At 42.8% G+C, this 26,769-nt stretch overlaps 1 protein-coding gene across 1 annotated transcript in view; it reads right to left on the bottom strand.

The window, feature by feature from the left end:
* The window catches only part of SPAG17 (sperm associated antigen 17), a 148,784-nt gene that overhangs the window by 104,249 nt on the left and 17,766 nt on the right, over positions 1 to 26,769 (bottom strand). The window contains exons 2-3 of the mRNA XM_039841330.1: positions 23,672 to 23,812; positions 22,983 to 23,066 (exon numbers count right to left, since the gene is read on the bottom strand). Coding sequence (XP_039697264.1) covers positions 22,983 to 23,066; positions 23,672 to 23,812 — 225 coding nt within the window. The remainder of the gene's footprint in view (positions 1 to 22,982; positions 23,067 to 23,671; positions 23,813 to 26,769) is intronic.

Consider the following 26,769-nt stretch of genomic DNA (forward strand, 5'->3'; position numbering starts at 1 on the left):
TCCTGTATGCCTGTGTCTTTATGTGTACATGTCTGTGTCGGTGTGTGTCTGAGTGTGTATGGTAGGGGGAGGCAAGCTGACAAAATGTTGGGATGACAAGGAAAATGAGAGAAAATGGGAGTAGTGAGCTGTCAACGGCGGGGAGTAGTTAGACAAAAACACAAGTAAAATCTCAGCAGAGACTTCAAAACTAGGCAGAAAAAGTCCTAACTGGGTTCAAATCTGGGTTCTCATCGAGCCAAAATATCAAATAAATGAGCCTGGCATGAGTCAGAAACTTTTACAAAAATGGAGTCTTATGGGCAAATGAGACTCATTAAAACGGATTAAAACCGTTGCCAGGTGAGGCCCGTATGTGTCTCCTGGGCTCCTTGGGCTGGCGGGGGTCTGGGATGAGCGCCCAGAGGTGTTCTGTACTGGGGAAGGCTGTTAAGGAGGAAATTTCGTTTCAGAGAGGCAGGAAAGCATGCCTGTATTTTATTGCACGAAGATCTTATTTTGAGGGTGATGTCCTTTTTCTGTTAGAAAGTATGTGATTCTGAGAACACTAAGAAATAAAAATATCTCCCTCTTTATCACTTACTTGGCTCAAAGACTTATGCCGTATTTACTATCTAATGATCTGATCCAACAAAAACATACCAGATGAGCCAAATTCTTCCCTGCCTGGGGACCAGGCCCACCCACAGACACTAGTGCCCTCCCTCCCCTCTTCCATCTCTCCTCTGGGGTCCCTCCCCACCGCATCAGTAGTAAGCAGAGCGTCTGCCTGGACAAGCACTTAGAACTGCTTCACAGATTGGAAATCAGAGTGCATGTGTGCAAGTGCATGTAGACACATGTACACATAAACACATATGCATACATACACATGTATGTATGTGTATATGAGAGAGAGAGGTGTGCAGCCTGCTTGCCTGGTGTGATTACGAGGAGGCATGTGGACCAGCTTGAATCACTGCTTAATTTGCCGCATGTTCGATCCAGGTGAGTTCTGAGGAAGGGCGGAGACTTAGGATCTGCACTTCTCTTGCCCGGAACAGGCCACGGGAAGGAGGGGAGGGAGGAGAGGGGAAGGTGTGGTTGCGTGGGGCAGAGCAGGGAGGGGTGATGGGAGAGGGTTGGGAGAGGGACAGGGTAAAGGAACACTTTCCCTCCAGGAGCCACCGGGTCCCCCCTCAAAAGAAAATCCTTTGGTTTCAGCGCGTGGACACCAGGCTAGTATGCCTGAGGAAGTGAATTTTTAATTTCATTTTTAATTGATTAAAATGAAAATTGAAACAGCCACACGAAGCTAGTGGCTACTGTTTTGGGGTCAGGGCAGGTCTACGTGGCAGTGAAAGGTGAAAACAGCAGCATTTCATTTTCAACGTTTATTTAATCTCCCCATCTCTTTGTCCCTTTGATTTCACCCCAGAACTGAAAGGAAAGATATCCTGTTTGGCATCATCCTTGGCAAGTTTTATTAAAGTAGGAGATGCTCATATGCATTTATCAAACAATAATTGTGTACTCAGACTTACCTGGCACTCAAGGCAAGAAGTAATGGAAATCTATGGCTTCCAGGCTTAGATATTTCTTTCTGGCCACTCAAAAAATTTGCTGTTGTACACGTGAGGATAAACAGAGCTGGTCTGGGGCAAAAGTCAGAGAGATAATGGAATTTGCTGCTGGCTTCTTTCTATTTTCTCCTCTGCTGTATTTCCCCTCTTTGTAGGTACCCAATGCCCTTTTGCTTTCTAAATCCCTCCTGCCTCTAAAATAGAAAAGATTTAATTGGTAACTGACTCGCTTTGTATGAAATTTATTCACGCCAGTGAGTTAGCTGTATTCTAAGAGTTTATCCCTTGGTTACAGAATGAAAGGGACTAGCAACTGATGAAATAATTTCGAGCTCTAAGTAACAGGTGTGGCAGTTCAGAATTTAGGGTGAGAAGTAGCTATTTTCTCTGACCTGAAAGGTTGTGATGCCTAAGTCTGGCTCTAAAGGAAAATATAGTTTCTGCCTTTGAGGGGCTTGAAGGCCTGGAGAGTGACAGCAGCATCCAGTGCTGACTAGTCTTCCCCGTGCCCCACCCTCGGGTGTCGCAGCTGGAGCTGCTGGTCTGCTCCGGGACTAGGCCGCTCAGGGCGAAGTCTGAAGAGATAAAGGAAATAGCCCCTGGAACAGGGTCAGAGGAGGAGAATGGGGGGAGGGGCGGGCAAGGGGTGAGAACACAGCTCTGTACGTCAGGGAGGAAGAGAGGCGAAGGGAGCCTGCTGTGGAGGGGAGGCTGGGGCCCGTGTGCGTGCACACGCGCCCGAGTGTGCGGACACGCACTGCCTGACCGTGTGGGCGCGTGTACAAGTCTGCCCACGCCTGTGTCTGTGTGCATGCGCGAACAAGAGTATGCATGTTTATGTGTGCAGCTGCCGCCTTTGGGGTTGGTTAAGGTTGTCCAAAGATGGTATCTAAAAACACTGTTAAAACTGAGATTGTGGATATTGGAGAATTAATGACAAGAAGAATACTGACACTTTTACTGGCACCTTAAGATTGCCGACTAGTTATCATTTCTAGCTAATTATCCTGCAGAACACAGGTATTATGTTTATCGCTAAACACAAGTCATATTAAATATGTATAATTCATCAAAGAAAATGACGTAACTATATATGCCATCTTCGAAGTTCATAGCTTACGTAGCATCATTCTTTGCTTATGCAGTCTGTTCTTATATATATGCTTATAACATTAACAATCATAGAAACTATTGCCCCAGTGTATATGTGTATGTTTTGTAAAATTTTCAATGTTTAGAGTGAAGGGCTGCTTCACATGAGCCTAATTCTGCATATTCGATGAAAGGGAGAGAAGAGCAGGCGATCTGCAAAGACTGAGAAGGACCGCTCTCACGGAGAGGCCCTCACACGGAGAGGTTCATGCTGGGAATTCTAGTTCCTTTGCTGCAAGGGATGATGAACCAGCTGCTGAAGCCGTAACTACTAACGTGCAGAAGCACAAGCTGCACTTGAACCCCGGTCTTCTCCAATGCCAGCGGGTAGCCTTGGGCAAGTTACTCAACCCCTTTCACCCTCGGCTCTTTAACCTACAGCAGGGCTTCTCAACAGGGGCAGCACTGACATTCTGAACCAGGCAACTCTCTGTTGTAGGAAGTCTTCCTGTGCGTTACAGGATGTTTAGCGCATCCCTGGCGTCCATAGCTGTGTGCAACCGAAGGTATCTCCAGACATTGCCAAATGTTCTCTGGGGACAAAACTGTCCCTGGTTGAGAACCACTGATCTACAGAAAGAGACCATGAACAGTTCTGGCCTCATAAGGCTGTATTGAGAAGTGAATGAAATAACATATAAAAAGACTCAGTATGGTGAGCGATACATGCACGGTAAACTCTCACTGAGACGAGCGCTTAGCGTTATCGTCCTTACTTCCAGGACAGGACGGGAATTCTGGAAGGCCTTCCAGCCCAGTTTAGGAGAGAGAGAAGGAACGGGGTGAAGTGCATTTGGGCAGGCGAGACAGTGACCTAAAGTTATTATCAGCTGGTGGTAGCCATGGCTTCGCCTTTCGTTAAACCCTTTCTCTAGTCTAACAAGGACAAGCCAGGATCCATCTATGGAAAGCAGAGATGAAAAGAGAAGGTATAAACATGTATTTTGTTATGGCAGTGGGTAGAGAAGGAGGAAGTTTGCTCTTCTTAATTTCTTCTAAGACGTGAGATGGGATTATATGAACGTGGTCAGCAAGCACACAGCCTGCCTTTCCTGATCCCTCCGCTCGCCCGCTCCTGCATTCCTCCTGCACTTACTGAGTGCCAACTACACTGCAGTCATTGCATTACTTGATCCCTTACATGTCTAGTCTATGCAATTCACATTTCTTAAGTAATGAATAATTTCCAATGAGGCATAATTGGAAAAACAGCTGGAAGGATAAGGGAAGCAGCGAGAGAAGGCGATGGAGGCAGAAAATGAGGAAAGAAAAGAATGCGAATGACCGAAACATATTTTCTCACTCAGAGCAGAGGAAAAGAAAATAATCAAGCAATTTTAAGCTGTCTATCCATAAATTTAAAGGTGACTGAAAACACAGGCTCCACACAGATCACAGTGTCTGTCTAACGCAAATGGAACGTCAGGAAAGTGCTCAGACCACGGTTTGGAGAGAAGTTTGTAATGATGATAAATATCCAGAGCAGGTGACTCCTAGATCATTTTCAGCTGTCCATAATTAAACTGGTATCCATCTCTCGACAATGTCAGGGCTGTAAAATAATTCCAGTCATTGGACCTCTTACATCTGTGCTGAAATGAAATAATATTTGGCAGTAACAAGGAGTCACTGAAACTAAATAAACAACTCCTTTCAAGACTACATAAAAGTTGGTAACATAATAACATTTGACAGGGATTAAGACCTCTTTGGGGCTGTAAGGAAGTTTCAGAAGCAACAATAACAAATACATGGAAGGTAGAACAGATCTTTGCTTTAAAAGACATATGTAATTTGAAATGTGATGAATTCCCCAAAGGAGAAGTACATTTTGAACACCTAACATGCACGTGTCGAAAAGCACAGGATTCTAGTTTAGGAACATTTGTTGGGATTATTCTTCCAAAGAAGGAAAAAGCAAAGCTTCCCTTTTATATATTATTATTAGCATTTGTTTTTTTGTATACCCACAGAATATATAAAGGCACATGAAGCTTAATGTGATAATATATGGAAGAACGATAGAGAGTTTCAGATGTGTACTAGCTTTAGGTGCGTATTAACAACACATGATTCTATTACCATGGCGGTCTCTTTTTTTTTAGACCAACATCTTTTCTTAGTCCCAATGCTCCCACCCCTCTGAAGTTACTCTTGCTTCTTTCAGCTTGTAGTGAACTGAACAACCCTGCAATCTTTTACAAAGTTGTCCTAAGGACAGCATGGATGAGATTTCTGCTACTGTCCTGCTGGGTAAAGAATGTACAGTGAGATAAGTTCTTGGAAACTGCAACTCGAAGTGAAATGACATGTAATGAAACCAATTTCACCACAGGCCAATTGATATAAACAAGAGTTATGTTCCTACAACATATTTCTGGTCGCAAACACATCACCAAACTTCTAAATCAAGACCTCAAACACTTCCACTATTAAACATTAAAATAAATGTAAGCTATACATATATTTTTGAAAGATGAATAAAAACAAGTAATCTCATGACTTTCCGACTCGCTGGACCCAACCCTGGACCTGCCACCCTTCCATCCATCACAAGGCGCGCTTACACACACACCCGACTCACTCAGACTGGGACAACCTGGACCCGCCACCTCACCAGACTGCACATCTTCGGGACGTGGAAACCGTAGTGCCCAGAGAACCCCCCCCCACACACACACACATGCAGACAATGTGCAGACATTGTCTACACAGACGGTGGCCCCGGCCGGAAATCAATTTTTTTTTTCTCAATGGTATGATGAAACGACACTATTCAAGGACGTGCTATATCCAGCGTGTCAGCCCTTTCCTCTTTTCCCTTAAATACTTGCGTGCCCACAATTACCAAAAAGCTGTAGTGTTTCTCTTGCTCGATTGTGGGCAGTGTTCTTCACGGCTGTTGTTGCCTTTTAACTTTCAATCCGTTTCGAACCTGCCCCATAAAGAAGGCTTGTTCACCGAGCTTCCCTGTCCTCTCCTGATCTTGACTCATTAGTTAACGAGGAGGCATACAAGATAGTGCGATCTGCTGGCTGGCTCCTGGGAGAGCCCTTTATGAGCAGATGGATGCTGTGTAGTTTCCCATTAGTGTTTCTCTGGTGTGCCCTGTGGACCACTTGCCTCAGGATCCCTGGGATCCTCGTTAAAGATACAGATTGCCTCGGATCTACCTCCGAATCTCCAAATCAATCTCTGAAGGTGAGGGCCTAGGAGTATGAAATTTTTACAAGCATTCAAAGGATTCTTAAATCTCCTTGAGTTTAAGACCAATGGAAAAGATTATTTACATGTTGAAACTAGGGCGACCAACTGAGGGGCTATCCTAGTGGATGCTTAGTAATAATTACTGAATGAAGTAGAGCGGGGGCCCTTGTGAACCATATTTTACTCTGCTCGATCGCAAACGTTACCATGACAACCCCACTTCTGTCACGCACCATGTGTGGATATCCTTGGTGGCCCGGAGTTACCTGGGGCCCTCTGGAGGGGGCATGTCACGTTGCTCTGAGCCCCTTCCTCAGAGGCTCGTTCTGTAGCCGGATTGTTCTTGTACAATACTGGCGATGTCCTCTTTCCGCCATCCGACTGTTGAGACGCAGCCATTCTGTCGTAAATTATTTGGCCCCACACCTAAGGTCCCGCCTGTCATTCATTCATCAGACTTCACCCAGCGCTCACTACTTTCCCCGCACTGGGGTCGCAGAGACAAAAGCTGCGGCCCCTGCCCGTCATGAGCTCTCAGTCAAGGGACAGACTAACACAACGTGCACAGAGCGTGCCCTGTAGTACCCGGTGCTTTGCCCGGTGATGGAGGTGAGTGAAGGTGCTGTGGCCCATGGGACAGCATCTCATCCAAACTGGGAGAGTCAGCAAAGGTTTCCTGCAGGTGTCACTCCTCAGGGGGTCTTGAAGGGTCCATGGCAGCGACCATGCTGGAGGCCAGGTGCTGCAAAATGGGTAGGAGAGGAAAGAGAGGGGAAGGACCAGGCAGAAGGACCAAGGCCAGAAAGAGAGACATATTCCAGAAACCGAGAGTGACAGGGAGCATGGGGTGGGAGACAGGACGGGAGTGGAAGGAGAGTGGGGGAGGGGAGAGGACTGGGGGAAAGCTGACACTGGGGAGTAGCCAGGGGTGAGGCCGCCAGGGGCCTGAATGACATATTAAAGGAATTTGGATTTTTATCTTGAAAGTAATGAGACACGGAGAATTTACAGCAGGCAAGAGACACGATCAGATGTGTAGAGGTCTTCTTGAGAGTCTTGGCGTGTTATTGATCTTCAGTGACAGTTCATACGAAGCAAGAACTCAGGCTTTATTAGTTGTGTTGGTGATCCACGGCAAACGTCGAACCCCCCGAATGTGTGTTTCGGAGCCCACCCCGTTCCTCCTGTTCCGAGATGCATGCCTGGTTCCCGGCGGTATTCCCGTTTGCCAGCGGCTGTAGACAAAGATGTGGAGAGCAGGTGAATGAGCAAAGCATTTTCTGACTTTTCCCAGACCGCTGTTACTTCGGCAGAATTCCTTGCATTGGAGATGTAAATACCCTGAGGGCAGGGGTCCTGGACTTCACGTTCGCAGCTGTCCCTCCAGCACCTAGAACGGTGCCAGCACAGTGCTCGAAAATGAAATAAAGGATGAACGGCTGGATGAACCCTGGGCAACGGAGACTGTGGGAAGGGGCGCGAATGAGTGGCACCCTGTCCAGGTCTGGGTGGCTGGTGCGGGGGACCTGGAGTACAGGAGCAGAGTCCGTCACAGGTGGCAGGACGATGGCCCCTCCTCTGGCCCTGTGAGCAGCACGTGGACATAGGTGTGGCTGCGTTTCTCCAGGCGTGGGCTCAGACGGTGTGTCCTGTCCCGGGCTCTCCTGAAGACGCCTCAGGAGACCATCGCCGTAGCTGGGTCTAGAACCGCACATTTAATGAGCTCCCCAGAGGATTTTGGGGTGTGCCGCTTTGAGGGCCACGGACATGAGGCGCGGGAAAAGGTTAGAGATTGGAAGGGCTCACAGCAAAGAGCCTCCTGCACCAGCTCCTCCCAGACTCCCTTATCTGAGATCACTTTTCGCGAGTCCCACTGCCCCAGCCCTCGTCAAGGCCCCTCTTGCAGGCAGCCTGCATGTGTGCGCTTCTCCTGCGGCCCACCTTGAACTTGCACCAGATGACTGTTTCTTCCTTTCTGTAGCCCTCGGGACACCTAATATCTGTTTGAAATCATTTAAAGCAAATATTCCCCTTTCTGAATTTAGACAATAGAGGGTCCCCACCCATTATCAGAAGAAATCTGAAAACGAACTTACATAAATTTACATAAAATTACTGAAATTTCACTTTAATCAGTTCCACACTCACAAAACATAGCCGATAAAAATATGATTAAACGTTCAGCCTTACAATTTTTGCTTATGAAATTGACTAAGATAAAAAAAAATACAAATTTGAAGAGGGCATGGTTAAACCGGAAGTATTAGAAGGGATGCAAATTGGCACAAATTGTCTCGAATGGATTTTGACAATATGTGTCAAGAACTTTAAAAAGATTTATATTCTTTGACTCAGTAATTCTACTTCTTGAAATTTTTCATGAGGAAACAATCAGGGTCATAACTATTGGTAAACAGTCTAAATGTAGCAAAAGGGGGGGAGTGGTTTATTAAATGAATTACTAAATAGAGACACGCTTTCTATTATGTAGATACTGAATACGAATTTAGAAAAAGGCTAACATCATAATATATGAAAAAGGTATGATAGAAAGCATATACAATACAATTCTTAATTTAAAAAAAGAAACACGCCCCTCTGAATGGTGGAATGTTTTACAGATACTTCTTAAATACCTGTTACTATATGAACTATGCTCTTTCTATATTTTCCAAATTTTCTAAAATTAATGTAGTTTTTAAAATAAAACAGCTAATACCTTATATATACAACATAAGTGCTATACAGCAATGAACAGTTTTTAACAGAGCCAGCCCTCCATTCTCCCACAGAATTCTTCCTGCACGTGGATTCTAATAGCTCTGCCCCTCAAGTCACTTCCGGGCCCCGAATTCTCCAGTGGCTCCCATACCAAACTGTTCACTCCTTAACCAGGCACACGGAGCCCTTGATGACCTGGCCCTGACGAACGCGCCCAGCCTCGCTCCTGGCCGTTCCTTCCACTTGCCCTCCAATACACCAGGGACACCTGCCATCGGGCGTTCCTTGGTTCCGCTGTGCCACCTATGTCTGCCTGATCTTAGATGCCCTGAGTCCTTTGCCTAGAATTCCTTCTCCTTCATTACTTCATAAATTCCCCATTCGGTTTTCAAGCCATTTTCCTAAAACTTTTCCTCAAAACTTTAGAAAGATGTAGGCACTGCTCTGTGCGCTCAACGGGCCTTTTAAAACTTCTTTTTCACCCTGGGGTAAGAGAGTTGCCCATTTCCATATGTTTTCCAGACTGAAGGCTGGAATTGCTTTGTGATTAGCACATGGTAAACAATCAGTAAATACGTACGGAATGAAAGAGTCAGTACGCAAACCACACAGACCTTCACGGAAGAGCCTGCTATCACGGGAAGTGCCAAATATGCCCAAACAGACTGCGTGTACAAGAGAGGGTTCACTCATGCTTTTCCCCATTTCACAAACATTTATTTTGTTCTGCCTGGGCGCTGAAATCAGTGGCTTTGGTCTCCGGATGCACCCCCGGCATGCATAGGACTATCCATCAGGAGGGGGAAATATTAGAACTCTTGATTATATTTATTTTATTTCATCCTTTTTCATTTTTATTTTTGAGGATGTTCTGTAATATTTGTAATATGTTTGTATTTGTGTACATTTTTTTATCTCTCTGTATACACACACACAACTGTACATGGAATAAAGGCTCAAATTGTTTTTCTAACTGATGGGATATGCGATCAAAACAGCTTGGGACCGCTAGCCTAGAGCACGGGGGGTTTAGTGATGAATAACACATGGCTTCTGATGCTTACGCCATTCACAAGCGTGGGGGAGGCAGGTACAAACGAACAACCACAGTATAACACGGCAGGATGAATTTTGTCTAGGGAATTCCAGGAAAATTTCATAAAAGAAATGGCATTTGAACAGGGCTATTTGGCTAATACATGAAAACATCTAAGTCTAAATTTTACATAATTCTATTCGACTTGGTGCACCCTGCACTTGCAGATGAAGGAGTATAAAGTGAATTAAGTGCTATGATGGCTAAAAAGAAACAAGCTAGTTACCACAAAACTGTGGCTCATCAGAAGGGAGAAAGGAACGGGTGTGTGTGTTCATTTATGGAGCAAGGGGGATGTGCTTTGAGACAGAACCTCGAGACTGCACCGTTACTTCATAAAACCTGGTAAGGCCCTGTCCCTACTTTCTGTCTATTCTCAGAGTAACCCTAGCTCCCACGGCTTCTAGAGGATATTCTAAATTAATTTCTGCCAAGTCATGCTTTTCTTTTTCCCATCTAGTTTGGTTTATTGTATTTTATGACTTCGTACAAAGTGGTTAGTATTTTAATGGGGAAGTTCTTTGCCTGGGGAATGACTGATTAAACCTAATTCAAATTTCTGAGACCAAATAAATGTGCCCGCAGAAGCCTGTGCTCGGCACAGCTCTTTCAGAAACTTTAAGACAAAGAGCAGCACTTCCTCAGTACTAACACGAGAGGACACTCCCACAACACGCTCTCTTGCTTAGATCCATTGCTAAGCAGGTTAAACTTAACAGTAGGGACTGTGTCTCGAAGAGCTTGAAGTAACAGGGGGAACCTTGAATTTGGGGTCAGACTGCCGGGGTTCCAAGGTGGGGCTCCACCGTCATCAGCTGCGGGCAGCGGGCAAGCGGTTACCTGGAGACTCTCCTCGTTTGCTACACGAGAACAGTTGGATGGAAGTCGGCCTCACAGGTTGTGGTTGGAATCAAATTTGACCTTGTGTGTGAAAGTACTGTGTATTCTAAAAAGCATCTTCCAAATGTGGGTGGTGGTTGTTATTCTTGTTTTCTTTAGGGGTGCCAGCAAAGGGCATTGCCTGTTTGAGAAAATGTCGTGTTCCATAAAATGCTGATTCAAAAAAAGACTGACTGAATGAATGTGGAAGAGGTTTAGTTTCCAGAAACTCACTCGTGGTCACGCAGAATTGCTCCCAGTGACTTGCATCATTACCTGAAGCCTCTCTCCACTCTCCCTGTACACACGACACCCCCGCAGGCTCCAGTCTTTATCTCTGGTAAATAAATGCATGCTGAGAGGATACGGATATAATGGGTTAACATTTCGAAAACGCAATTTCATTTCATTTAGACCAGGGTTTTATGGACTCTGTGCCTGAACTCAATAGGCGGGGTGCGGGGGCTATTTTTGGACAGGCAGGATTTCCAGCACCTCTTAAATCACATCACACGGAGACTGCCTGCTCCACCTACACACAGGGCGGGCCCGCATACATAAAACAGGACACCAGCCCAGGGTGAGACCAAAAGACTCTTTCTCCATCTGATGACTCATATTTGTCTATGCTTTCAGAAAAGAAAGGGAGAGCACCATATACAAACCTTACCAATCCAATCCATTTTCCTGTACCTGCTCTAAAAAAGGGGGGGAAGTGTGTGTGTGTGTGCGCGTGTGTGTGTGTGTGTGTGTGTGCGTGTGTGTGCGCCTTCGATGATTGAGAAATCCAAAATGAATCTCTGTAGGAAACCCCTGACAGTGTTCTGTGGATAGTTTTGCACAGGGAATTGAAACAAGTTGGCAGGAAGAAGAATTCTTTCTGGATAATTCAAAGCAGACATGTTACTGGGGGGAAAACCAAATTAGAAATTTGCTGTCAGTCCTTGAAATTTTATTAGTTATAAAAAGTAATATATTAGCCTCTTACATTAAATTCTGATAGGATCTATCCTTTTTTCCCCCTCAATCATATTCCTACATGAATCTTTAAGAATGCAATACAAGACTAGCTCCTCATAAAGGGCACAGGAAGCAACAGTGACAGCCTGTGACGATGTCACATGTTATTAGACTGTATGTACTCTGCTTCTCTGCCACTCCAGAAATAAATGCAAGGGTAATTGATAGGACTTGAGAATATTAAAATAACTAGATCGTCCTTCTGATCAAGAAAATAATCTAGGAAATGTAAGATTTCCTGATGAGTGCGTGAGCCAGTGTGAGTTTGTCTTTTTCATAAAAACTCTTAATAAAGGCAAATTAGGAAAATGGGAAACGGGTTAGTTTTTAGAGCACTGGTGTCCACTGTGTTCTGTTGGCCTTGGTCGCCATCGGCGTTGCAGAGATCTCAAACGGTTATGAGCACTGTAATCCGAATTAGTATGAAGCTGAAACACGAAATTTTAAAGGGTTTAATTGAACAATTTCACTTTTTCTGGGTAAGGATTTTTGTAGGATTGGTTTCCTATGTTTCAAAGTACTAAACTTGTAGTTACATATATTTATCTATTTCTCGAAGCGATATAGAGACCATGTTTTAGTTAACCTACTTTATCGTGATATTAATAAGGTTTGAGGGTTTTTGTTTTGATTTTTGTTTGTTTGTTTTTTGCTTTTGGCCAATCATGTTTGTGAAATAGAAGAATGGATGGGTTTTAATATATAAACCTCTATCTCAAATAAATTCATTCAAATTAATATTCATTGAGTATTCAATATGTACAGTAACTTTTAAATAAATATAAATTAATTTCTAATAGTCAATTCTCCCGCCTTTGGTTCGGTATTTCTGTTTCCTTTCCTTATAAGCAAAGATTGAGGAAAGAGTTAGAATTTCAGAAATAGAGGTCACATTAAAAACATGTAGAAGCATGAAAATTGTTACCATATTTCGGTTTCAGCTATGCTTTCCCTCCCTCTAAGGAAACGAGGCCTTCCATATTTTCATTGCATCTTTGACTGTTTTGGTGAGTGTTCCGTCCCTCCCACTCTCCTCTTTCCCACATACCCTGTCTGGGGACCATGACCCTTTTGGCTGAAATTTGTGAACAATAAGTGAGGTCAGCCACAGAGCTCCACGAAGAACAGGCTCAACTGTAACAGGAATTAAATATACAGCTTCTATAGCAGACTTGCTGCAAGGTATTCAAATGTCATGCAATAACAGGAAACAAACACATTGTTTATAAAATTATTGACTATGAGCTCTTGGGGGCAGATACCAGGTCTGACTCAATCTTGTGCCCTCTTCACAGAGTATGATAGAAACTCCGTAAGTGTCTGCTGAGTGAGGAGCAAGCTGGGGTGAGTATCTGCTTGATTCCTTAGCCCAGGGTTAGATGACAGACTGAAAGAGAGGAAAATGCAAAAGGAAGATAACACTAAGTAGGTTTAGGGGGTTCTAAGGTGTTGGTTTTTCAAACTCTTTTGGACCTATATTCATAGCAAAAAAATGTTTACGTCACAAACCACACACATAAACACATAGCTGCAACCAACTAAATTTCTTTGTAAACCAAAGCGTTTTCACCCACAGTTAGAAAAATCGCTGTATAGAATATGGAACCAATAAAGAGAAAATAGAAGGGATCGAAACTGCTAGTACCCAGGACATACTACTGAACTGCTATTGTTGAAATGGTCCGCTCTCCACGCCTTGAAGTCTTTACCAGGAACTCTCGCTAGTCCTTCCTTAATAAATTAATTCCTTCAAAGAACAAACATCTTCCCAATACTTACTCTGTACCAGCACTGAGCTAGGAACATAAAAATATGAGAAATGAAAAAGACTAAAAAACTTTGACTTCCTTTTTGACAACTCCTCTTAGATCTCTCAGATATCGAGTTTAACCTATCCCAAACCACACTTCCGAACTTCCTCCAGATTTAATCTCCTCCCGTTTCTGTCTATCTAAAGATATTTTCACTCGGTTTATCAAGCCAGACTTCAGTCACTCCTGCTCCCTTCTTCTTCCTCGCCCCTCACATGTCACATCGGCATCATTGTGCTGAGTCCCCTCCTAAACATACCTTGAATCTGTCTGCTCTGTTTCCACCTGGATATTCCTAACTGATCTCCTCACTCCCAGGTTAGCTTTCCACCTCCGTCCCAATTTATTCAGCAGCCAAAACATATTTTTAAAAAGGGCTCAGATTGTGTCGCTCTCCTCTTTAAAATACTTTATGGCTTCCCAATTCCTATGAAGTCAAAATGTAAACTCTTAACAAAGACCTACTGATCCCTGCAGATCTGGCCGCTGCCTGCCTCTCTCTCTGTCTTAGGCACGCTGGCCTTTTTCATGCTTCTCCCGGGACGAACGCTCTCCTCCTCTGCCTCAGATTCTTTGCACGTGCTGTTCCCTCTGCCTGAGTACTTTTCCCCACTCTTTTTAGTTGGCTTATTTTGTTTTTCAGTTTATCTCCAAACACTTTTTCTAAAGTATTTTCCCCTGTAGTTCTTTCTGATTTAAAACAATTATCCTAATTCATAATTTTATATACACTTACATGTTTGCTTAATTGTCTTCCTCATTCAAATGTAAACTCTCTGAGGGTAGGGAACCTGTTTTATTCACCAAGATAAACTCAATCATAGATCTGATCCATAATGGACACTCAAATATTTGTGGAATGCATGAAGATGAAGCATTTCCGAAACCGTAGTGATTAAGTATAACTTGATGATTTAGCCAAAGCTGTGTACCACCTGTACTACGAACCTAATATTTTTCTCTAAACTGAATGTAAACCAAGTTTTAAAAAATAATTTAGCACAAAGTTGGGGAGACTGCAATTTAGTATTCCAATTTTATTTTTAATACACATTGAAATAAATATATATTTGATGAAATAACATTTTTAAAATCCATAAACCACCTAACATTATCTTGTGGGAAATGAATGAACGAAACTGACTTTAAGGAATGAGGCCTGCCTTCTGAGGCATGGAGCAAGCCCTGGACTGTTACCAGGAGAAATGACATCGATTTCTACCCTGGCCGCTGACTGCGGACAAATCGTTTGAGGTCGCTAGGTTTCCATTTTCCCGTTTACACTACAGAGATGTTACCAGTGATTCTACCCAGCTCACGTGAGGGTGTGAAGATGTAATGAGAAAGTGGTTATGGAATCCCTCTCCCTGCCCCATGTGAGATGTTATTATTACAGTTGTTTGTTTTAGAAATGGTTACTACTACTGTTTATTCCTCAGGGCGTTCAGTCATATTTACCCGTTACAACACATAACAAAGAAGACTGCACTGGTCTCTACCATGGCCATGAAGCCTGGTATAATGGAGTAGCCCAAATAGCCTTGACCACTGATGTGCCTATTTTTCCTTCTCTTACTCGTTTAACTGTTAACTTATCTTTCTTTAATCATATTCTACTTAGTGAAAAACCTGCTCATATTGTGCAGAATCACGTTCATGGCAGCATTATTCACAAAGTCAAGTGATGGAAGCAACCTGAGTGTCTATCAGTGGCTAATGGATCAACAAAATGTGGTCTTACATACAGTGGAATGTTATTGTATGTGGTATATACGTACAATGGATATTAATTCAACCTTGAAAAGGAAGGAAATTCTGATCTATGTTACAACATAGATGAACCTTGAAGACATTATGTTAAGTGAAATAAGCCAGTCACGAAAAGACAAATAGTGTATGATTCCACTTATATGAGGTATCTACAGTTGTCCAATTCTTAAAAACAGAGAGTAGAATGACGGTTATCAGGGGCGAAGGGGAAGGGGTATGGGGAGTTGTTTTCCCCAATACAGAGCTTCAGTTTTGTAAGATGAAAAAGTCATGGAGTTTGTTGTACAACGATGTAAATGTATTTAAGACTACTAACTGTATACTTAGAAATAGTTAAGATGGTAAATTTTATGTTATGTGTTTTTCCACAATGAAAAATTAACAATTAAGAAACCCTGTTCACAGATGTTTCTAGTTCTTTCATGCTTCCATTCACCGTGACTGGGAATAGAAACTTTAACAATAATATTATCATTATTTTAATATTATTTTATTAATAATCATTAATAAGAAGAAAATGTAATTGGGCATTGACTCTATGCCAGGTACTGTACTAAGTATTTTATATTGACTACCTCATTTAATCATCAGTATAGCTTTATGAGGTAGATACTATCCTTAACGCTGACTTTTCAAAGAGTAAACTGGAGTACAGCAGTTATGTAAGGTGTCCGAGATTACGCAGCTAGGAAGAGCAGAAGCAGGGTAAGAGCCCAAGGGGTCTGGCTTGGATCAGTGCATCTAAGCACCAGGTATACATCTCCCCAGCCAGCAGAAGGCATCCTGGAGATGAACTCGGCACTCGCTGATTAGCTTAGGATTTCAGAGAGGTCTCTTCCCACACCTTCGTCTCTGATCAGTATGCATTAATTCCTCCCTCATCTCTCATCTTTCCCTCCTCCTTCCCCCAAAGAAAAGACTCAGTCACCTTAATCAAGAGGTTAATGATTAATGTAATTCTTATATCTAAACTGTAAGAATTAAAATTTCCTATTGATTCAAACATTTGGGCAGAGACCACTCATCGGCTTGGCTCAAAAATAAGACTAAAATCATTTAGTGCCTTCATCATCTGCAGGTAAACCTTCATTGTTTTTGCCCGAGTAGTAGGAAAACTTCTAAGAACTGCTAAGAGGTTTAAAGCTGAATTCTAATTACTAAGAGGTTTAAAGCTGAATTCTAATTACTAACAACAGCTTGTATTTAAGAAATGTTAAACCACAACAACCACTTGCAGAATCTAAACTATTTATCCTCAATTTGTGTGTGACGCAAGCAGAAGGAACAAAGACTTGTGAGTCAGTGAGTGATTTAATCTATCTGAGCCCCACTTTCACCATTTATAGGTATCTCCTGGCAGGTCATGCGATTAGGTTAGCTAATATATATGACGCACCCAGGACACAAGACTTGGAATACACTGGGTGTTCAACAAATGGTAACTATTATTGCTACTATATACAAAAGCAGATGATTCACAGTCTTAGATCCAGGAATAGAATTGCTATAGTCTCCCCGATCCCTTCCCTGACATCCTGCCCATTGTGGTGGCTGTGAAGTGTCGAGCCTTAGAGGGGCTCCAGGACCCACCCCTGCCAAGGCTGTGCTGGCAGCTTTTCATTAGCTGAAGCTCGTTTCTGTCTCACGGCTGCTCCCCACGGACGTCTGTGACCTAGGATGCTTGACTAGCTCCCCGCTTGCCCAGCACTTCTCCCGCTGAGCCACTGCTCTAGCCAGCACCACAGTCCTTGCGTGACATGCAGTTTCCTGAATCCCAGCTCCGCAGCCTTGGATACCACCTTTCCCCGGTGACGACCTCCCACCTCCCAGACCCTGGACTACTTGCCACAGAGGCCTGGCCAGCTGTCTGCACCCCGGGTGGAAAAGACCTAGGAGCAGCATTTGGATGCTTGAGTTGTGCTTTTCTATGAAAACAGAACTCCAGGTTTTAGATCTGAGAGGCAAACATACTCGTGCCCCGGGAGCCCATTCCTAAAGCAACAGAGCCCTTCTGCTCAGTGACTAGCTTGGACTTGACTTTCTCTGCCAGGATGCTGTCTTCCTTCAGAACCGTGGAGGCTCAGGGTGTTAACACATCTGACTGCTCTTTTTCCCATCTCAATGAAATGCATTCGGTTGCAACTCTTCAAAACCTTTTCCTCTGTAACTGTTTCTACCACTCCGATTTCTCCTGATCTTCCCTTCTTTGAGTGAGAAATGCCTCCAAAGTCCAGATTTTGGCACAATGACTCCTAGATTGTTTTTATAGTCCCAATGTAGTACTTCTTTGTTATAGCTCAAGAGTCCTAAATTTTGTTCCAAGTCGTTATTTTACCTTTCTAAATATCAGGTTGTATTAATTGGCTCCAGCTTTACAAATATTCCATCAGAGGTTATTCTCTGCTATTTTGATGATGGTTTCTAATCCTGGAGCGCCAAGGCCCTAATGTGGGCTGCGTTCTCCAAGCATCCCTGAAGGACTGATGTGTAACAAAAGACACACAGGTCCTGGGCCTTGCTGTGTTCTTTGAAGACTGTACTGGCCATAATAGCTTCAAAGAATTTCAACAAGTTCCTAAGACATGACCTTCCCTTTCCGAAAACCACGTTGGCCAGGCTTGCCTTAATCAGGCTGTGCTTTTCTAAGCATCCTTTTACTTGATCTCCTGCAGCAGTTTTTAATACTTTCCCCGCAAGTGAAGTTAAACTAACTGGCCTGTAATTTCCTGGTGTGTCCCTAAGCTCTATGAAATAACGGCATTAGGTTGGCTATCTTCCAATTCTTACTGGATTTTTTTTTGTTTTGTTTTAAAACGCAGGATTGAAAAGGCGAGAGAACGCTTCCTGTCTCCCTTTCCCTTCGTTTCTTCCATGACATACTGTTCTTTCTGTTCCCAGTAGATCTGCCATTTTAATAACTTCAAATCTCTTAAATGTTTTCACATATTTTTTGTTCCTATCTCTGCAGCATGAGTTTCCCATTTTTCATTTCGACAAGGGCCACCCTCAAAAATAAGGACTTACGATTCTATTGAATAGACTGTTAATGTGATGCACTGTTTAAGAAATAAGTTTTATATTAGGAATCTGGAAAAGAGTAGCAACCAGATTATAATTGATTCTGTGTTCTTGTGAGTTATTATGAATGCATTTTAGGGAAAGAGCTGACAAATAGGTCTACACACCCATGAATAGGGACCAAAAAAATGAAACTATTACATCTGGGGATACTAATCCAATACACTAACAAAGTGTCTTAAAAATGTGGTGAAACTAATTAAATTTAATGATGTAAAATTTGCATCCTAATTTTTTAAACTGCATTTGGTTCATTATTCTCAAATCTAATATCAGAAAAATCTTTCTACATTTAATGTTCTCCCATAATAGTCTCCCAGTAAAAAAGGCCCATAGAAATATTTTAATTAAAATATATCGGTTAAAAAATTAGGCCTTATTTTTTTACTGATAGGAGTAAAGAGAGAAATTAATATTTGCATTTGTAAAATTGCACTATATCACGTAATCTTTAGAGCTATTCGAGTCCTTTATTGTACAGAATTGACTTTTTTTTTTAAATAAGTGAGCCACCAACTAGAACATAAAAAACTTTATTTTTAGAGACCACTTTTGTTCCGGCAGGCTTTTGGGGTTTTGTTGTGGTGGTGGTGGTGGTGACCTAATTTGCCTTTTTTGAGTAAGTCACAGACAGGCAGGTAAACCGCGGCCCAGGTGTGGACGGAGGCTTTCCAGGTAGAGGTACAGGGATCACCATCATGAAGCGAACGTGAAGTGGAATCTAAAACCTTAAGAAAGCTGACTTTGGTTTCGCGTAAGCTGGATACACAAATCCCTGCCCGGTCGGTCGTTCTTTTCCTTCTGATATGTCAGAGCTACAGTGCCAAAGCCCCAAATCTGTGCATCTTTCTCGTGACGCCGTTCACGGGAGAGTCTGCATGGAGAGCGCACACAGATGTCTCTCACAGGGGACGGTCCGGTTCGCTCCAAACGATCACTGATATTTTCCGTTTTAATTCTGGGCGGGACTGAGTATGCCTGCAAGTGAACGGGTCAGGGTCTCGCTGTGGGCCATCGACCATATGCACACAGACAAATGGTTGCGCATGCTTCCCAAAGAAATGTTAAGTTCCAGCTATGAATCTGAACGCATGAATTTTTCATGCGTTTGATATGTTTTTTTCATAGATTTTCATCTTTAGGATTTTAACTCTATGATTAAAATAGGTACAGGATTTACCTTTCCTATTCAGTACATACTGTACCGTTTAACTGCAAATGTACTACGTGTTCTTTCAGTCTTCTCTCGCTCCTATGTCTCTGCTGGAGCTGCGCCCTCAGAGTGCTCTCCCACATTTGAATGTCAAGACTGACCCACCCAAGGGTGACCAGCTCTGAGCCCGGTGAAAGAGTAATGGGTTTGGGGTGAAGTGGAGAAACTTGAGGCGCTATGGTTAAATCCAAGTTCTCCAATTTCCTAATTAGTAGACTTTCTACCTTCTCTTTGCCTCCCTCTCTCTGAATATAAAATGAGGATACTTGTATTTCCTTTTAGAATTGTGATATGGGTTAATTGGGACAATATATTTAAAAGATCAAAATTATCAGGACCCCTTTCCTTGCCCTCCCAATGCCACCAATTTCCAACGTCCCCTACCCACCCAGCTAATGGTAATCTAACCCTCATGGGAACGCCCACAACACTTCACCTGTCCCTCATGGATTTCACTATTTTCTGCATTGGGTTATTCACTCATTTAACAAACACTTATTGAACACCCACTATGTGTTAGACTTACATAGTTTTTTCTTTTTTTCTTAACTAGTCCTTGAGGTTGGCGTCTTTATAATATTCGTATCCCCCCCTCCACTCTGCAGATAGTGTTTGACATTAGTGCTTGAACAAGAATATACTAGTTTGGTATTTGGTAAAATATCACTATTTTGTAAAACTGGTCACTGTGTTACCCAGGCAATATCTGTATCCATTTTCATATGTGTCCATATCCTCGAAAAGGATTACATGCTGGAGGTTGTGCTTATATGTAATTCCAGTGCATAAGACCATCATCATCTTATTCCTCATTATTAAATAAGTATAATAACAATAATAAGAGTAATAGTTAACATCCCTGAGACTATACATGAAGATGAGTATTCTATTCCCATTGTCACGCGAGGCCTTGGGGTAGTTCCTGCAAGAACAAAACGCGGTTTTTCAAAAAGAGGTGAATGAACAAATGGGCTGTAGCCATGTCTCTGTAAAATTACATTAGCACAATCTAAGCAGGTTTTCAAAGAACTGTGGTTTATAAATAAAGACTCTCTCATATATACAATATCATGGCTAGATGAAATTCTAAAGTTTCAGGGGAAATTACACAATTTCAAAATGAGGCTGTGTGTACACAACACCAAGCCATCCAAATGAAAGCTTGAGCAAATCATTTAGGAATGTGGTCCTTACTAGCCCAGACATTTCAAGTCGTTATTGGAAATATGTAATGTGGTTCTGACACTATTTTACTTCTGTGGATGAACTGTACTATAGTGGAGTCTCGCTTTAATTTGGTGCTCCTGAAGAACCGCAGGCTAGGAAACCAGAAAATCGAACGAGTTAGAACTGTGTTTAAAGTAAGAACAACTAGGCTCTTACAGGATACTCTCATTTAAGGCTAACGAGAGTATCCTATAAATAGAAGTAAGTGGAAGTGCATTGCTTTTACAACTATTTTGAGTTCTCTCTCCAAAATGGAGGTCTAAAAGGAAACAGAACGCTACGAATTTCCCATGTAACACGAGCAATGCTGTTAGATTTCCTTTCTTCCCCACTGCAGAGTTTCCTTAGAGAAAGAAAATATAAGACTTCCTCAACAGGCTCCTGAGGAGTTCACCTGCACCAAGAGACCTAGCTGGTACTTGGTACCACGCAAGACCTGAAGGAGAAATGGAGTCGCGAGCAGACTGTCCACGAGCCCTCGAAGTCCAGAGATCCCGAAGGAGTTCCGTGTCTGGGCTTCCTTCACGGTCAGCACTCGCAACTTCCTTGGGGCTCTCGGTAGGCACTGCCCGCAGCGTTTCAATTAACTTGGGAGGAGGTGCCGGGCAAGACAGAGTTCCCGACCAGGTCCTAAGGGCGGAGGGACTGAGACTGGACATGTGCCCCTTTTCTCCAGATGTGCGTTCTGTCCTTGGCTGGTCTGACCATGAGCCTGAATTTGTTTTTTGTTCTTTATCCATTTTTGCTACAGTGATTGATATTAATGCACATCCAGGGTTCCAAGGTCTAATCTCTGCGGTTCTCCTCCTGCCTTCCCTTTTCTTCTGGAACCATTCGGAAAAGGGCACATGAGCACGTATGGGAGGCTTGTTGCCCAGTGTTTCACTGGAAGAAGGCGGTAGAGCCAGATGTGCAATGGCTCCTCTGCCCCCGCCACCCCCAGTGAAGGATATGCCTCCCAGAGTCCCACACGACACACATTGGAGAGAAATGGCTTTCTAACTGAACTCCAGATCTGTACACTGTGCTATCCCACATCCAAGTCAAAATGCCTGTCCAGATAAGACTTCCAAACTGGCCAGGTATCACCTCTGATTTTTACTGAGCATCTTTCAAAAAAGAGTCCTTTGCAGGACTAGCGAATCCCAGGCCTGAGAACTGGACATGGGTTTCTGTGGCTAATTCAGAAGAAAACTCCCAATAATTTAAATCCAGGTATCACATAGTGTTTCGACTGGAGCATATACATTCAGAACATTATAACAAAAGATAGTAGGTATGTTATTTAACAGCACAGAATAATTTTTTCATGTAGTGAAAATAGTGTAGCAAGAGTTAATGCTGTAAAGTCCACAGCACTGTCAATCATAAATAAACTCGATGGAACTGGTTCAGATAGTACTCAGGCGATACTAAAGGAGCCACTGTGAAATCATCCAAGACCCGAGACACATAAAAACTTTACTAGTCATCAATGATATAAAGTGCAAATAAGTTCGTCTTATAAAGATCCCCAAATCCTTATGCTTTTGGTCTGCAAGCCATAAAACAGTGCCCGACAAATTTTAAGTGATATTTTCATTAATCATGAGATTTTATAGTTTCTTGCAAACTGTAAGTTAGATATTAACAAGGCGGGGTAAGAGGAAACCCACTTGTACTGAACGGGAGTTCTCGTGTTTTGTGCAAACCCACGCGTCAGCCAAGCCGGACTTTCGTGCTGAGCATCTGCTAGAACTGGAATGGACCGTTAACCTGAAGATTATTGTCATTTTCACATCGATTAAAGTAGGATGCACAAAGTTCACAAACTAATGGAAAATTATTCCAGCTGTGGCTCTGTCTTGTGCAGGAAACACTTTGGGGCGGGGGCGGCGGGGGGAGGCATTTGTACATTACTGCTTTGGTGCAAATGACACTTTGTAATACAGTCATAATACAATTCCCATTACTACTATCACATATGCATAATCACCATGAAAAAGTCTGACCAACACCCTCGTATATAAAACTTTCTGACTTATGTTCTTCAACTGGATGCAGTGATGGTGTAGACAACCCAGGGCTTTAGTGGAAAGGGGGGCAGATTTTCAGGTGTCTACCATCAGGAACAAATAGCTCCCAAGAAGCAGGAATTTGCTTTCAAAGAATGAATTAATTTTTTTTTAACGTGACTATAAGATTATGATTCCAATTCTCGTTTTCTAACACTTATAGAAATGTCTTCAATAAGCACGCTCACCTACCTCATAGTACAAGGGGACATTACCAGCTTGAGGTTTCTTTGCCTTTTTAGATGTAGTTCCAAAGACTGCATTTGCTTCGTTGATCTGTAAGAAAATTAAATTCAGCTATGACGAAAAGGGAAGGCGTTAATGAAGAATACTTAGATACATGTAACTTGCTAACACCTAGGGGCTGGAAAACCTAGCGAGACAGAGCTGCTCATCGACAGGCGCTTAGCAACTGCATGAGCATGCGCCATCGGCAGGCCTTGTCTACGCCGTCGGCCCCCGGGCTCTGACCACTAGGATTCCCTGTAGACTTCATTTTCTACGGTAGTAATGGACTTCCCTGGAACACGAAATAGTCTCGTCTTTCATTAAATAATTCATTTAATAAGATCATTAAATAATAATTAAATAATCAGTATATAATTAATTTAATAATTCCTCATACGACCTAGCATGGAGCCTGGTACGACCTCGGGAAATTTTTGTTGAAGAACCGAATGTTGAATGGGCAACGTTCACAGACAAAAAAAAAAATTCTTTCAGATTAAACGATCCGAACCTACTCTAGCTAAGTGTTTGTTGAAAATAATTCACTGAAATTCACCAAACAGCCGTAGAATATGATAGTTTTATTATTTTATTCTATTATTTTAAGGGAAAACAAGTCTTCAAGGGGATCAGGGGTAGGGAGGGACAGGTACCTGCTGGAGAATGTCCTGCCATGATATCACACTGAAGAGTTTCCGCTGAGGGGCCTGGACAGCGAGGGTGAGGGCTTGAATGAGAACAGTGTCCTCGATTTGGTTTCCAACTACAAAGGCGACGTAGCCCTTCCAGTCGTTCTGTGACAAAAGCAGAAGGGATCAGACTCCAAACACTCCTGGCTACTTAACTGTGTGTCAAAGGCTTCCACTAAAAAATGGGGGAATTTTCCTGTAAACCTTACTTTAAAGACAGAGCTGACCTTGTGGGTTCCTGATTCAAGTAGACGCCAGGCGGCAGTATTGTGCCAAATTTCTTGCAACTTGACCAAAGAGCAATTTTCTTGAGAAACCAGCCTTTTATTTTAAGGAAGACAATTTTAAAAATGACACACTTTTACTAGAATGCTGTCCACGAATAATTTAGTGTTGGAAAGCAGCAGTTCATTCAAATGTTACAAAAATGTACTTTAGGATATAATCTCAAAAGCAGAAAGCGGTTTTTTTTGTTCCCTAAAATTGTGCTAGGAACATGCTAGGAGCTCAATAAATATTTGTTGAATACTGAGTTATATTGAATTAGTTGCCAAATGGGCTTTTATATGAGGTAAAAAATTTATCCCCAAGGTTGTTTTAGTAACACATCTTTTCCTCCTAATGTAACACAAGAATTTCATTGTTAATTCACAAATGAGTTCTTTTCATTTCTAAGAAATAGGCTAAGATATTAAAGCTGCACTCAGAATCTTGCATCGAATAATTTAAAGAAAGGTTACTAAAGACAATATTCTTATTCAGTAATTCCTTTCTCTCTATTATAACTTCTGTTGGGAAGGAGCAATTCTCTTGAAGAGATTAAGAATGGAATTCACTGAGCAACACACCGTGTGGTGCTGAGTGAAGGGCCAGACTCATGCCGATCAGGCCTGGTGCTTTGGGACCAAACGATCTTATGGGGAGATGGCTCAGCAAACATGAGAAAGATATCGGGAAAGAGAGAGCAATGAGGGCGGGCACTCCGGCTGTGTGAGCTCTCTAGGCCTTAGTTTCCCCATGTGTAAAATAAAGGGGTTGGAAAGGGCTACATCAGCTTCCCTCTAGCTCCACTCGAGAGGTTTGATTCAAATAGAGTAAAACTCCCACCTTGGCGGATTCCAAAACAATATCTAAGATTTGAAAAGATTTTACACAAATTTAACAAAATGCATAAATTTTTGTGGTTTTCTCTAATTTCTCTCCAGTTTATTATCAGGGTAATGACAGAACTAGGGTATAGATGGAAGAAAAGACCGTAGTGGAAATTCTTCCTTCCCATCAAATAGTGATTGTCATCGAAATTCTCTTCTCTCTATGGAAATTTACTAACAACCTAAGAAAACCCACCCGATTTTCATTGCTATCACCAAAACAAAAACCACACATAGAAGCACAAACATGTATCTTTTACCTATAAAAAGCACATGTCTGTGTGTATGTGTATGCGCATAAATATAGCCCTATTTGTTTCCCTCTGTTCTACTGAGTTGAAAACCCATTCACCTGTTGTTTGCTAATTCACCCTAGGAAGACTGGGCATCTGGTTTTGAAATTTTCTGATTCTGAAAAGTAGGTATGATCTTTAGAATGAATGCTTTAGAGAAAAATGCCGTTACCACGAAATGACCTTTCTTGCATGGGAAGCCTTACTTTTTCTCTTGTCTGCTCTCTCAGTCAGATATGCAACTATAATCATGCAAGGGGGAAACGGGCTTTCATTTGCACGGGAAGGTACACGTGCTCCTTGAACAGGCAATACCTTGAAGTTCCTGTCAGTCACACTTTCCAACACCAAGGATTTCGATGACCACTTCTACCCCCTTACCCCACATCCTACCGCAAATTTCCTTGCCAATATTTGAAAACTAATGGTGACAAGAAAGGGCTGCCTCTCGGCTCTTTTGGAGACAATTCAGAAAAATTGTAGATGCTGGCATTGTAGGCCAGCGTCCACCCGTTAGTATCTGCTGTTGAAGGCAGGTGCTGAATATTTCAGACCAGGAAAAAAAGAAGGGAAGAAGAGAAAGGAACTAACAATGATTGAAAAACACCATGTGCCAGGCCTATGTTATCTCATTAAATCCCTAAGTAATCTCTTTAAATAGGTGCATTAGCACTTTATAGATGGAAAAACAGAGGCCCTATGAAGTTAAAAATCTTGTTAACGGTCATTTTGGCAAAAACTGCATGGAGACCACATACGGGCTTACAATTTTTTGATCATTTCAGAACAATTTTGAGAGCAAGCCTTTGGGGTCAGAATGCCTTTCTATAATCCTTAAATTGCACCTAATGGCTATTTCTGCCACGGTAAACGTACTAGATGAAGATTTATATCACATGTCAAAGTATATAAAACCTTCAAAAATAGATTACGTATTAAATCCTTAAAACACCACAAGATTACTTTTTTATAAATGATAGTTTTATAGAGACTCAAAGAGGTTAAGGACATTTCCCAAGGCCCCCTCTCTCGAAGCCCAGTGCCCGTCGCTTTGCTCTAGAACACACCTTAGCACAAGGTCTGTCCCTCCGACTCGTGGCACTGCACCGAAACTTCCGGGACTCCTGCCGTCGCCCTGAGGCAGCTCACCTGGGCTAGGGCAGGTCTGCATCTGCTCAGGGTCAGAGATCCCTAGAGGCCTGCTGGGCAGCCAGGGCACATCTCTCCTTGGAAGGGCCCTGGACAGTCCCACTGACGCTCGGTTTCCCGCCTGCCCCCCAAACTCCTGCTCCAGAAATCGGATCTGTTTGGCAAAACAGGGCTGCTGGAAGACTTCGTGGGCATCATGGCTTAGTGTCTAAGCACACGGCCGCGCCCAAGTAAGCAGGGAAGGGACTGGTCAGACAGTAAAGACGCGAGGCAAGGCTGCCTGCAGAGGGTGCACGTGTGGGCTGCTGCACCAGGGGGCAGCGAGAGGCCAGGAAATGCTTCTCAAGGTGAATTAAGAAGACCCGGTCCGCTATGGTCTGCGACTATCATTTCTGAGTTTTTCTCTTAGCATTTCAGGATAAATGTAGATTCCAAATCTCTACTAACTGGCAGCAGTTTTAGAAATAGG

This window comes from Pteropus medius, unplaced genomic scaffold, assembly GCF_902729225.1.
Source record: "Pteropus medius unplaced genomic scaffold, Ma_sr-lr_union100, whole genome shotgun sequence".
Classification (NCBI taxonomy): Eukaryota; Metazoa; Chordata; class Mammalia; order Chiroptera; family Pteropodidae; genus Pteropus; species Pteropus medius.